Source organism: Microchirus variegatus, assembly GCF_963457635.1.
Source record: "Microchirus variegatus genome assembly, chromosome: 13".
NCBI classification, from domain to species: domain Eukaryota; kingdom Metazoa; phylum Chordata; class Actinopteri; order Pleuronectiformes; family Soleidae; genus Microchirus; species Microchirus variegatus.
The window spans coordinates 13,183,028-13,197,849 of record NC_139814.1 but is presented as its reverse complement, the minus strand read 5'-3'; the positions used below and the strand labels follow the sequence as shown (position 1 = coordinate 13,197,849).

Below are 14,822 nucleotides of genomic sequence, written 5' to 3'. Positions count from 1 at the left end.
GGAGATGCTGCCTCGAGATGTTTGGCAGAATGGAGTGATTGCATTCAGGAGCGCGGGGACTTTCTCAAGTGAGGCAGGTCAGAGTTTGATGCTGGAGGAGATGGGAGCTGCTGTGGGAGCGAGGGCCAGTAACACTTTGAAAAGCCATGAGAGAGGAATGGAGAGAGAGAGAGAAATAGACATTTAGGGGAGGTGAGAAGAGGAAGGGAACACGGGGAGATGGAAGACAGGAAGAGTCTGTGAAGGTCACTGACGCAAATGCTAGTTGTGTGAGTCTGTAATTTATAATCTAAATATGTGCTGTGTCTCAAAATCAGATACTTGTTTTAGTTCACATGTTGTTGGGATGTAGTTTCTGTGGTACCTTGGTATGCGTTGTATATTTGTTTTTGAATGTAACTAGTGCAGTGTAGAAGTATGTATTCCTATAGTGGGAGCTGAAGAAGATTTTTCAGCTATGGTAATGCATGATAAGGAATGTAAAGGCTAACAATACAAACACTGTCATGGCTGACAGTCACACAACAGTTAGCTATGCTAATGCTCATCAACAAATTGCATGTGCCTAATGAGATTGCACAGTGTTTGTATTATGTTAGCGCTATGCTAATGCTAATCATAGCCTTGATAGATTACCTTTGGAAACAGGTTTGCCAAGTTAGCCGCAAAGTAGTAGCATGCTAATGCAAAATAAATTTGTGCTCGCGTATTGGTGAATGGACACTGACTTTGTCGTTTCAGTATAACACCGTGTTCTGCAGTGAACGGTGTGAAAATGTCTCACGCACCGTGAGGACAGTCTCTTCACTCCCACCTCCCCGTTCCAGACAGCGCAGCTGCTGCTGATGAGCCGCTGCCTGCCTGGTGTAGCGTGATAAATCAGCGAAAATTAAAATTACTCCAAAAAACGTGAAAATCAAGGATGCACACCATCGGGCCATGCTCAACCCATATCCAAAGTCTTAGGGCCATCTGACTAATGGTCAGCAAGATATGCCTATCACAGACAGTCACACGGATCCAACTTGCTTTATAGATAGATGTTACTTGTCTGATTCATGAAACACGGGACGTGATGGTGAACTGTCCATTGTGCCAATAGATGGTAGTAACATGAGGTTTGACTTGATTTTGAGAGTGGAGTGGAAGCTGTGTCTCAGCCATGGGAAGGATGTAAATTTGGGACACATAATCAGTAGTGTACCTTTGAATCACTGGGTGTTTGGGCCTTTCAACACTAGACACCCTCTGGACAAATTCAGACACTTAATTGGAGCTGTTCAGCGAAGGAAACAGCAGCAGCTGGGATTGACACATGCAAGCACATCACACGTCGGGCAGCTGTTCAGGGAGTGCTTGGTTGCCGTTAGCATATGGAAATAGATTTGGGTCAATATTATCAAACAACACTTTTCAGGAAGCAAGCAACACTTTATGAATTGATCAAACAAAAATTAGCAATTAGCAATTTTCAAAATTGCAGGAGGCCAAATATGCGATTGCAATTTAAATACAACTAGGAATGTTTAGGCTTATTCTTAGTTGTGGAATCTACTTCTGATATTTTTTCGTGGGTAAAATCTGGCAAACAAATATTGTAGTGTGTCCCCAGCTTTACTAGCTTTACATTGCAACCTCGCCAAAAAATCAATTTGAATGTCGGATCATTGCATATCTACCATACTGTTGACACACAACAGTGTCATACATTAGTCACTTAAAGCAAAAAAAAGCTCATGGATTTCATCTATTTAACTCCACCTACTTTAACTTGTTGTTTCAGTGTTTTGATTGCAGCATCTTCCTTGTATTCATGTGTGCGTGCTGCTACCTATCATATTTAATAATATCGTAAATAATCCTTTTTTAATTTCCTCATATTTCCCCAGAGGAAGCAGCTCTTCAGAGATGAAGTAAGATATTTGCCCGGCTACAGGAGGAAACTGTTGCATGGCACCTTTAATGAAGCGTCAGTGAAGTCTAAAATGTGAGATGTAAATTAGAGTGCAAGGTTTGGACATTATTAGACTTCAGCTGTGCGAGCTGTAATTACGGCTGCCACTGTACAACACGTTTAATCTGTGTTTCAAAGCCCAGTTTTTAAAGCGTGTGTGCGAGGAACGTTGAGAGGCCTTTGCTCTTACTTCTCCTGGCGCGTCTGCTCGGCCGTGGTCTCCATCGCGCACTCCAGCGAGCTTTGGAGTGAGTGAAGCTGGTTCGTCGTCTCCTTCAGCAGGAAGCGGGTCACAAACTGCTCCAGGTGGGTGGACTCCTGATAATCCTGTCAGTCAACACGGGGGGGGGAGGAGGAGGAGGAGGAGGAGGAGGTGGAATTAGAGTAGGAGGAATAATGAGGGAGAACAAGAACAGCTGTGACATGCTTCACATGCCAGTCAGAAGTCACTCAGTGTCCAGACCTTCTATTGTTAATTAAAGATGCCAACATTTATTCAGAAAAGATTACATAAGACTAGAGAAGACTGTCAAAGCCATTGTAATAACTAAGTGAAGAAAGACGAGTACATTTTTAAATGATTTTTGGTCAAATAAGTGTCAAATCATTCTGTGTTTTTTTGGTTCAATTAATTCTAGACTGTGTTCTTCCCCCTGCCGTTGAGTTGTGCTGACTGTGACTTCAATGTCACAGGAGTCAACGTGACGAGAAGACGCAAATCCCTTTATCTCAGGCAACAAAGAGAAGGGGGAGTGGTTTTAAGCCATATGGCATGACACAGATTACTAATACAGAATATTGCTTTGCATGGTGTATTATGTATGGTGGCCACGGCACGGTGCCATAGTGGTTAGTAGTGGTTCGGGTAACACTTTATATTAAGTACCCAACAAGTAAAGAGACGCTTGATTTGTTCTCTCGCTGCTAAAAGTGGCTATGCAACAGCGGCCCGCGACCATGTTATTTTATAAGCCTTTTTGAAATCCATCCATCCATCCATCCATTATCTACCGCTTCATCCTCCACCAGAGGGTCACGGGGGGTGCTGTGCCTATCTCAGCAGACATTGGGCGATAGGCGGGGTACACCCTGGACAATTTGCCAGTCCATCGCAGGGCCACATATAGAGACAACAACCATTCACTCACACTCATACCTAGGGTCAATTTAGAGTGACCAATTCACCTAATCCCCATATCGCATGTTTTTGGACTGTGGGAGGAAGCCGGAGAACCCGGAGAAAATCCACGCACACACGGGGAGAACATGCAAACTCCTTGCAGAAAGGCCCTTGTTCCGAAGTTGTTCCAAACGGGGCTTGAACCCAGGAACCCGGGTCTTCTTGCTGCAAAGACAAGAGTGCTAACCACTACACCAACCGTGGGCCCAGCCTTTTTGAAATACTACGAAAATGAAACAAAAACTATTATACAGCGACTAGACAATGCAGGAGCACATAATATGTATAAAAAAAGTGGATTTTGGGTTATATAAACCCATAAATACTACACAGTGTCCCTTTAAGCATGACTTAATATTGAATGCATCATATAAAACACATTAATACTATTAGTTTGTAGTTTATAAACACAGTTTATATATAATATATATAATAAATGTTTTACTCATCCCATCAGCTGAGGAACAGTGTCCAAATAGCTGCTGTACTCAAGCAGCCAATCAGCATCCACCTCCAACAAACCAGCTCTTCGATCGACTTACAAGAGACTGTTCTCTCACCTCTCTGTGTGTGTGTCCAGCAGTTGCTCAGTACATGCCAACACTTCAGTAACACATTTATAACTTTGTTATAAATGATGAATTCAATATTAATCATGCTTAACTAATGCTAATAGTGTGTACTTGTTATAAAGAGTTACCGTGGTTAGCACTGTTGCCTCACAGCAAGAAGGTTGGGTTTGATTTCCGATCTAGGACCTTTCTGTGTAGGGTCTGCGTAGCACGGAAACTGCTGTGACGTCGTTTCATAAGCGACACAAACACAGAAACTAGTGACGAGCAAAGCGGTTGTTTTCGGTGTAACTGAATCATTAGAATCTGTTCATTAAAAAGAATAGGAGTTAATGGGATGAAAAGTTAGACACTGCAGGTTCAACACTACAATCCTCCACATTCACATGACCTTTAACCCATTGTAACAACATAAATGTTCTCTGTACTCACCAGAACATTCAATCTAAGAGGCACTCTCTGTCAAACCAGGCTTTATTTTGTCACGTTGCGAGGGAAGAATACAATTATTGTTGTTTTCTTTTGGAAAGCTGATTGAAATCAGACTTGAATAACATGGGGGACTGTGCAGGAGGCCTGTGTTGTTGTTTCAGATCCAAATCAAAGAGGCGTGAGTGATGCTCGGCGCCACAGAGTTTCCATTGCACCTGCTCCCACAGTTTTTTTTCAGCAATATATGTGTGTTTGTGTGCTCAAGTAGCAAAGAGGTTTAAAAGGAAAACGCTGCTGCATGTTAAATTAGAAAATGACTAATGCATGAATAGGAATGTACAAGCACACTCACTCTAACACACACTAATTACAATATTGAGCAAATGTCTTCACATGAGAGAGATGAACTTCTGCAGAATACAGAGCAGATAATTAGTTCCAGGTTTTTCCCATATGTCGTCTCAACATCACCTGACCTGAGACTGAACAGCTCGTTTCAAGATGCGACACAAAACTGACTGAAAACGAACAAAACACACAGGATCTCTGTTTGTTTTTGCACTGTTGCCTATTAGAAACCTCCAATCGTTATTGGTCACAAGGTTTGTTTGATCCTCTGAGGTTGTGAAAGCACACACGCACACACACACGCACACGCACACGCACACGCACACGCACACGCACACGCACACGCACACGCACACGCACACGCACATTAACCGAGTGAGTCAGACCTGGTAAAGGTCGTCTCCTGTCTACCTTCTGAGCATGGATTACCTCCTGTGATCTGCACCTGTTTGTGTGTGTGTGTGTGTGTGTGTGTGTGTGTGTGTGTGTGTGTGTGTGTGTGTGTGTGTGTGTGTGTGTCCACCTCACCAAAACAGTTTAAATTCTGTCTGATTCTTTTCTGTTCTTTCCCTCACCTTCATCTCTCATTTTCAGTTGCACAAAAGGTCAAAACAAGTTCTTTGTTAGAGACAGTGACTTGTAGTTTTCCTGCACCAGACTCTGACCTCACACTGTTTCCCACATCACACACTGAAAAAGCCTTTTATTCAGAACTTTACTCGACCTTTGCCGTAGTATTCCTACAATGCTATATATGATAGCTATATGAATTAATCCAGGCCATCTCAACCATTAATCCAACACCAATATTGCAAAAGATGCTTTCTTAAATCCACCTGCGAGTGATTCATATGTATCCAATCAGATTGTGGCACTGCAAATTACAGTAAAGTGGCTATAAATAATATTTCACGAGTAACATAGTAATTCATCAAATTGCAACATTGAAATATTGTAAAATATTCTTATTTTTCCCAAATAATGTGGTTTAATTTGCTGTTTAATTCATTTTTATTTGCAGAAACCCACTTAGGAGCACAAAGAAAATGTAAAATATGGATAAATAGATATTTTATTGTAATTCTATACGGTTTAGAGTGAAAAATCTGCTCATGCTATTTATGTAGAGATTGTAAAATAATGGTTAAGCAGCAGGGTCAACAGCAGATTACCATATTGTAGAAATATGTTAAAGGTTAATATTGCTCAGTATCAAAGTTTCAAGTCATTTTACGATGGAAAATATTAGGAAAAGTCAGCTCAACCCTAAATAATGATGATCAAAATTCCCTATGACCTAAACAATAGATTTTTAAAGATTTTTCCAAATGTGTTCAATTCCGATATCTGACATTTGGTTATTATTGTCAGTTGGTTCAGTCATTAAAATCTTCATTGATTAAAACATTCATAGATCTGACTGTCTTAATGTTACCATGTAATTTGGTATTCTGAAAAGAAAATGACTGAGCCCTAATTCAGAAGCCACTGCAGTGTTAGAGGACACGACCGACAGCTGACAAACACCTGAGACCTGCAGCAACAGGAAACACGCGGAATCAAATCTAAGGGAGGTTTTGCAGCGGGAATCTGTAAATAGCTTTCTATAAGCGCAACCAACACAAACTACACACACACACACACACACGCCTGGCTGTGATTTAGAGGCGCACAGCTCGTCATGTAATAATCCACCGTTCCCCAAAAAAGTAACACTTCAAAAAGCAGACACGAGACACACACAATCTTCCCCCTCACACACATCCACAGCCAAACGACACCCACTCGCATATAAATTCGGTTCAGCAGAGACGACTGCGCTTTCGTCTGAGCCTAAAGCAGCATCTGTTAGTGATCAGAGGAGAAACAGCACATGATTGTTGTACATCCCTTTCTCTCTCTCTTTGTTTCTCTCTGTTTCACCGTGCTATGATTCAGGCTCTCAGAAAGCTTTCACACTCACTGTGTAGAAGAAAAAAAAGAGACTCCTGGGAGACAATGGTGTGAAAATCACAGTCCAGAGTCGTATATGTGATTTAAAAGTTGTTGCTTTTTTCAGTGACTCCTGTTATCGTATTCCATCCCAAATATCTACAGTGTCAATTTGGAATGTAATGTTTATTTGGAAGTAAGTAAAGTTTATTTATATAGCACCTTTCACAGATATATATATATATATATATATATATATATATGTGCTGAACAGTCGCAATAAATATTGTATAAAGTGCATGATTTAAAGTGCAGTTATTATGTATAAAACATAGAATATATACCAGAAATCACTTAAACAAGGAAAACAATCAACCACTCAGGTGACAGGTTCACAAGCAAAGTGCTGTGCATGCACACGTACGTATATATTTAAACATGCACCGCACAGCAACAATGGCAAGGAGAAGAGAACAAAAATAAAAAGCCAGGCAGATGTATACATACATACGTATATGTGTCTGTATGCCGCAGACAATCCACTAAGCTGTGAGTACGGTTTTGTGCATTTTAAACTAAATGGAAAATTTTAAAAACAAGCTGTTTTCAGCGTTTTTGTTGCCAGAGAAGAGAGTTGGAAAAAAAGCCTATATATACGTTTCTATAGTTTCTTTTTTACTTTACTTTAATTTTCTTAATGTTAATACACTATTTTAACATGCTGAAAATGGTAAAAAACTGCCAGATATTGAAAGTTATTCTGGAAAAATTTGCAACGCACTTTTTCTGGCCCTTATATGGTTAAAGTAAGCCAAAATAAGAGTCCAGACAGACATTTTGAGGTTTTTAAAGGTGTTAAAGGGTTAAATTTATATAAACACTAAGATGGCTGAGCCAAAAAATAATGTCTGAGTTAACACATTAATTCAAAAATGAAGCTGCATGTGTTTATTACAAAATGTCAGTTACAGTCAAACAATTGTCAGTTCACACAAAGCTGTTCCATACGACTGTTAGAAGGTGGAAGCAGACTGTAGTAAAGGGAGGCAGCAGTGACCTTTAGGTTAAGGAATTAACCCCCGCTCTCTGAAACATGAGTGAGGTAATCAGATACCGAAAAACAAATGTTGAAAGTGAAGTGTTGGAATATGGATCAAGAAAATCTCTGGGGTTCAGGCGTGGGCTAAACGTGTGATCCGTTATAATGTTTCTGGTTGTGTTGTGAGATTAATTGTATTTTATGTCCTTTTTATCTCAAATGGTTTGTGAGCCATTGCAAAAGGAGCCAAAAAAGACCCATTTAAAAAATTGTAACACATTTGCCTGACAATAAAAGTAATTATCCTCATTGTGAGGGGAAAACCTCAGGAGTGTTAAAGGATTTAAGCCGTCTCACTTCCTGCTCTCAGATACGAAGGAATTACACACAAATAACCTGTACATTTAAGAGTTTAAATGTATTTTCACCAGCTCAAAGTGTTTATACTTTACACTGTTTTACATGTACCTGAAGTGATGCCATGGATTTGTCGTAGCTGGAGAAAGACCCAGAGCATAGTGAGCCCTCAACATTTATACCCGGGGAACATCCCTTTCACATCTCTTTGTCTGGGAAGGGGTCTGCCCCTCCAGGTCGTGCTTTCACACCTCAGGTATTGGAGTCGACTCCCCTGCAGGATGTTTAGATTTAAGTTGAGTCTAGACCAGGGGTCTCAAACTCAAATGACCTGGGTGCCACTGAGTGCCTAGTTTGGTCAGTAAGGGGCCGGTGAAGTAAAAAAAAAAAAGGCCAAGTTTTTGAGAAAAAGACATGGAAATAATAATATTTATGATGATATTTCACATAATTTCACATTAAAAGTGATTGTTTTTGGAAAGAAAAAAGTTGACAATATAAACATATTTATGACATAGTAAGCATAGTTATAAAAAACATACAGAAATAACTCATTTAGAGCTGCAATTAATACTTTTTTAATTATTTATTATTATTGATTATTTTCCTATTTACCTGAAAATATTCACATTTAAGAAGCTAAAACTATCAGAAATCTTGTTTTAATCGTGAAAAAGGCTTCAAATCAATTATCAAAATAGTTGACGATTAATTTAGTAATCGATTAACAATCAATTTAACGACTAATTGTTTCAGCTCTAAACTCATTATATTATTATATTATCATTATAAGTTGATATTAATTAGTGGGCCACATGCAATTGATTTGGGGGCCGTATGTGGCCCCCGGGCCGCCAGTTTGAGACCCTTGGTCTAGACATCCTAATTGGAATACACAAAAGGACCTGGTGTCTTGTGTTAGGAAAGGGGTGTTGGGTATAGCTGTTGCTCTGCGACAAAGAAATTGAATTTACCATTACACCACGTCCCTTTGTCACTGCTGTTTTCAGGTGTGTTGGCACACGTAACCTGTTTCTGTGCTAATAAAAACCAACCACTGACAAAGGAGAGGTTTGACTCCCACTCTCTTTCTAAAAGAGACACAGTGAGACGTCTCTGCTTCGGTGCAGATCTTACAGGTGATTTCAGCACCATGACGTGTGTCACTTATGCCTTTTTTTTCCCTTTTCTATTTATTATTTATGCCTTCAGTCCTTCTTTCCCCTCTGTCACCTCCATATCGGTCTATTTACCTCCTCTCCTCCTCCTCATATGTTTTTTTTTTTTTTTTTTTAAACATATTTGTTCAGCAATGCTGTCACAATCTGCTATGTTGGCTACAACCCCCGAAAAGGAAAATACCATGTTTTGCATTGCAGGTTCATTTGTAGCATAAATGAGCACTGGCTCACTCCCTGTACACTCTGTAATGGAAATGTGACTAATGGGAGATCTGAGGAAGCCAGCTGGGCAGCACAGGAGCATGCTGGGAGAGAGAGTTGTAGCACACACACACAGTGAGTAAATCAAACATCGCTTATGATTATAATTATGGGCCCGGTGTGAGATGTCAGTGTGGTGTTTGCTGTGTTCAATGTACAGGATGGAAACGGATACTGAACGGACAGAAACCGAGCACTTTCATGTTAACAGGTTTTACATCACACCACTTGTTTTCCAGCTTGTAGCTGAATAACAAGAGTCAGAGTTATACTGAATACTGAATAAAAAACAATCAGGAAGTGAATGCCAGTAAATGTAAATGCAAAAATTCAAGCCAAATGCATCGAGTCTTAAAACATTGGACTAGTGTGGACAGCAGGAATATCTGGAGCAGAATTTATGCATTTTATAAAATAAAAACAGAGTAATATGGGTGTTGCCTGAGTCAAAGTCAATAAGGCAGACCTTTTAACCCTAGAACACTATCGCTCAAATTCAAAACACCATCACTAACGCCGGGTGATAAATAAATAGATAATAAAAACACCCAATAAAAAGTACTTATTATCATCAAAATATATCAAAACATGACAATACATGACAAATCTGAGTAGTGTTCTTTTATTTTAAACTGTGTCATGTCTAAGAAATTGAAAGAAAAGCAGGGGACCATATAAAAAAAAAAAGCAGGGGACCATATAAAAATGCTCCAAAATTACTGGAAAATTTGGAATTTGGAAACAAAAATAAATAAATAAATAAATAAATAAATAAATAAATAATGAAGATGAAAACTTGGTTTTCATGAAAATCACATAAATGTATTTGCTCAGATGAAAACCACCCGGCAAATGGTGTTCAAGGGTTAAAATAAGATCACCAGGATTGTGAAAGACCCAGACAGAGAATAAACTGTATGACAGTTGGTAGCTTTATTTAAATCAAAACTTAAAATGTGCTTTTATCATTCGGCATCTCCAGATTTGACCTAAATGCAGTATATTTATTCATGTTTGTGTTTTAATTAAGTTTTTTTTTACTCTTTATTGTCCCTCAAGGGAAAGTTGGAAGTCAAAAACAATAAAACTTTATTATTATTTTTATTTCATGTAATTTAACCTTTGAATATTATGGGTAAGGTAAATTATCATGAATATTAAAGCAGCTAGATATAATGATCGATTGGGCAGATTGGACACTCTAGATTGACCATAGATGGGTGTGAGACCCCGCGACCCTCATGTGGAGGATAAAGTGATAGAAGATGGATGAATTGATATAATGATCGTCATATTATTTGTTCATTCTGATCTTACCTTCTTTGTTTTGTCCATCGCTGTCAGTATAGACTTATTCAGGTCTTCTAAGGCAGCGAGAACGTTCTCATATTCACCGAGATGCTGGGAGAAATAATCTTCACAGCAGAAAGACAAGAACGACAACAAAAGCAGAACATGGATTTACAGTAGGTGCTGTGTGGAAGCACCATTACAGTGACAGGTTCATCATTGTTTCTTTCCTTATGCTGAGAAAATGTCAAATAGCGTGAGCTACTCCTGACTTCAAGGTACAACAAGATTAATCACAAAGAACCACACACAGCTACTTATTAAAAGCAGAATGTATTAACTCACCACAGAGCTCATCCGTGTCCACGTTGCTGGAAGAGAAAATGACACATTTAGGATAGATTCAGATGATATTGGTTTATTTATTTTGAACATATTAATAACCAAAAAGTGCTGCACACTGCCTCAGTGGAGAAGACACAAGTTAAAGAAAATCTCAAACTTTCCCACAGAGAAATCCTCCTCTAACTTATCACTCAGCCTGAGGCACACGCTCGACTTCAACTCCGTTTACTACTATTTCCATGAAACCAATCTAATGAAAAACATCTTTAATTCATCGTCCATTTTCCTGCCATATGTCTGGCCATTGAGTGTTTCTTCTCCTGACACGACCGTTATCTCTCCACTGGATCGACTGCTCGATGAGAGTCAAAACGGCTGCACGTAGAACAAAGCTGCACAAGAGGAAAAATCAATACTCGCACAGTATTAGCGGAACCGAGTAAGACTTTGCATTCAAGTCACATTAAATACAAAGCATTGATTTGATCCTTTGGATCTGGAGAGGAGGGACTTAATTTTCAGCATGTTAAAATAGTGTATTAACATTAAGAAAATTAAAACAAAAAGTAAAATAAAACAGAAGCTATAGAAACGGATATAGGCCTTTTTTTTTACCAACTCTCTTCTCTGGCAACAAAAACACAATATAAAATGGTCTGTATTTATGTAGCGATGATCTTTTCTCTACAGTTTTGCCTTTTTTCTATCACACATCCTTCATTCACTCGCTGTCGTCAAGGAGCAACTTGGGGTTACGTGTCTTGCCCAGAGACACATCGGCATGTAGACTAGTGTAGCATTCCAATTTTTGGCATTTGTAATATTTTATATTAATTAAGTAGTGGTGCTGTGAGAGCCATATTTAATATCTTGTATGACTTCCATGCGCTTGAAGGACTGATGACTCATGGAAGTCATACAAGATATTAAATATGGATCTCACAGCACCACTACTTAATTCACTGATGTTATGCAACATATTTTTGTATTTTAAGTAAATTATTTGTTTAATTTTCTTTCTGTACACGACAAAACTTGTCGTGCCCAAATCGGACCTTTCCGTGTTCATTAAAGGTGTCATATGTAAGAATGTGGCCAAAAACGGTTACTACATTTAAATTCAAAATACCGAGGTCTTTTAGGTTTCGTTTACTAACGTAACTGGCAACCCGTGGTTGCTCGGCAGCTGAGACTCTACTGACTGCAATGATTGGTAGACGGCGGTAGGTGGCGCCACATGCCAAAGCATGATTTCAGAACAACATAAACATGATTTGCAGTCTGCAAAATATATTTTTTTATGCAAATATTTGTCTGTACTGTTGTTGTTGGTGAGTTCAGATTGTTATATGAACATTATTACTGAGTCTCTGTGACATATTAGGAGGATTTTATGGCCAGTTGCTTTAGATTTATTACATAATGCACCTTTAAACATAATTTGGGAGGGTTTTAGCTTTCATATGAGCCATTTCTAAAACTGGATTAATTAAAAGTCAGGTTATAAGCTGTTGTTCCTACAAAATGGATAAGAGACAAGACTTTTGACAGGTACTGTACATTCGTGGGCAGAACTTTTAGCTATTGTGCTGGATGCAGAGAGACTTTTGCGACTTTCATAGGACAATAAGTCCAGATCCTGAAGAGCCAATAGTGTGTTTTGACCATCTGAATTAAAGGTACACTACACTACACTGGCAGAGCTGGGAATCAAACCCACAACCTTCCAGGTAGACAACTCGCTCTACCACATGAGTTACCACATCGCCCCCATAGCATAAAATTTTTGATGCCGAGTGATAAAATGGATGGAATACAATAAAAGTATTTATTAACTAGTATAATACTGAGTAGTTGAATGAATACGGATAATAAGTAAGCTAGTAATGATAATAAAATGCGATAATGAACACATACTTAAGGTAATTTAAGCCAGAAATTGTAGTAAAAGTGGTCATTTTAATAAAAATGTATGAGAGCAGTCAAATTTGAACAATACTGTAGTGCAGAGTTGTAATATTGGCCTGTCATGAATGGAGAGTCTCCAGTGTCCTGCAGAGGGACATCACACACCCACACGGCCTGGAGAGCTCCTCTTCATACCCTCATCTGTCATCACTAGGACAATACTCGGCTTATGAATAAATATTTCACCGCGGTGTCACTCCGTTTCCCTCTAAATATTTTATTTTTTATAGATGTCACTTTCTTCAGGATGTTCTGTATTATGTTCTGTGCACTGCACGACGCACGAACAAAAGGATTCTTAAATAAAAACAGAACAGAGCGGATGGAGCTTGGTTTAAAACATGTCAACACCATTTTTTATAGCTCACAAGACATGAACTGGGAAACTATCAAAGAAAATATTATACATCAAATCTCCATTATACCCTGCTTATATTAAAATATAAAGACAGAAGGAGGAAAAAGCGACACTATCGTAAAGCCAGACTGACGTAAACGGGATGGAAATATGACTGAAAACGTAAAGAAAGGCCCAGGAAAAGTTTTAGAAGTTAAATTTACTGCAAAAGACATCATTCAGCAGTTTGACAGGAGAAACACTTATTGCTCTCGTCCTGCACTGCTGCTGTATACGCACACCTCAGTCAGGTCTGATAGTTTTGCTTGGCAGAGCCTGTTTTCAGATGAAGGATGCATGCTGCATGGCGTTTGTATGTTCTCCATGTGTGTGTTTGGGTTTTCTCCGGGTTCTCCGGTTTCTTCCCACAATCCAAAAACATGCAGATTTGAGGATTAGGCAAATTGGACACTCTAAATTGACCGTAGGTGTGAGAGTGAATGGTTGTTTCTCTCTATGTGTCCCTGTGATGGACTGGCGATCTGTCCACGGTGCACCCCGCCTTTTGCCCTATATGTCAGCTGGGATTGGCACCAGGGCCCCCACCGCCAACATATGGATGATGAAGTGGTAGAAAATCAAAACCAAACAACAAAATGACCAAATGTGACACACTAGAGCTTCAAATACATACATCGTATGGACTGTGTTCATCCAAATACACTTGGAAATTTGCAAAACACAAGGTTTCTATACGATGAATGTGTTTGGACCATACGTGCGATTACCCTTTAAGAACCACGTAACCATACTTACGTGATTCTTAAATATCCATCGGCATATTTAGTTCATAAAAACCACTTGCTGGAGCCAATCCCAGTTGACATATAAGGTGAAAGGCCACCATTCACTCTCACACTCACTCTAATCTGCATGTTTTTGGCCGGTTGGAACACGGGCCTTTCTGCATGGAGTTTGCATGTTCTCCCCGTGTGTGCGTGGTTTTTCTCCAGGTTTTCCGGCTTTTTCCCACAATCCAAAAACATGCACTATGGGGATTAGGTAAATTGGTCACTCTATATGACCGTAGGCATCTCTATGTGTGCCCCTGCTATGGACTGGCGAGCTGTCCAGGGTGTACCCCGCCCTATCGCCCTATGTCAGCTGAGATAGGAACATCGCCCCCTGTGACCCTCCAGAGGAGGATAAAGTGGTAGATGATGGTAATGGATGGATGTTTTTGGATTGTGACTCTCCACACAGAAAGGCCCTCGGTCAGACCAGGATCCATACTGTATTCCGTGGCAGAGTACAGCTACAGCATGCCATTGACTCACTCTGTGTTGTGGGTATCAATTGTGTGGAAGAGCTCCTTCAGTTCCTCAGCTGTCAAGACTCCGTCAGAGAAGTAGGCCTTGAATTCATCAAAGGAAAGCTTCCCATCATCTGGGGACACAGCACAAATGCAACACGTCAACAAATTGTCAGGCCGGCTCAGTCAGGTCTGTGTCACAGTGTGAGGCCGAGCGAGCAATTTCTGAAACATCACAGATCAAAAGCACAGGTTTGTTATGGAAATGTGGACATGATGGTTGATCAGTGCTGACTTTATTCCTCACAGAAAAC

General features: G+C 39.6%; 1 protein-coding gene across 1 annotated transcript in view; it reads right to left on the bottom strand.

The window, feature by feature from the left end:
- Positions 1 to 14,822, bottom strand: part of necab1 (N-terminal EF-hand calcium binding protein 1) — a gene marked incomplete at both ends in the record, with an annotated part of 34,715 nt that overhangs the window by 14,511 nt on the left and 5,382 nt on the right. The window contains 4 exons of the mRNA XM_083899994.1: positions 2,145 to 2,281; positions 10,574 to 10,671; positions 10,892 to 10,917; positions 14,534 to 14,642. Coding sequence (XP_083756120.1) covers positions 2,145 to 2,281; positions 10,574 to 10,671; positions 10,892 to 10,917; positions 14,534 to 14,642 — 370 coding nt within the window. The remainder of the gene's footprint in view (positions 1 to 2,144; positions 2,282 to 10,573; positions 10,672 to 10,891; positions 10,918 to 14,533; positions 14,643 to 14,822) is intronic.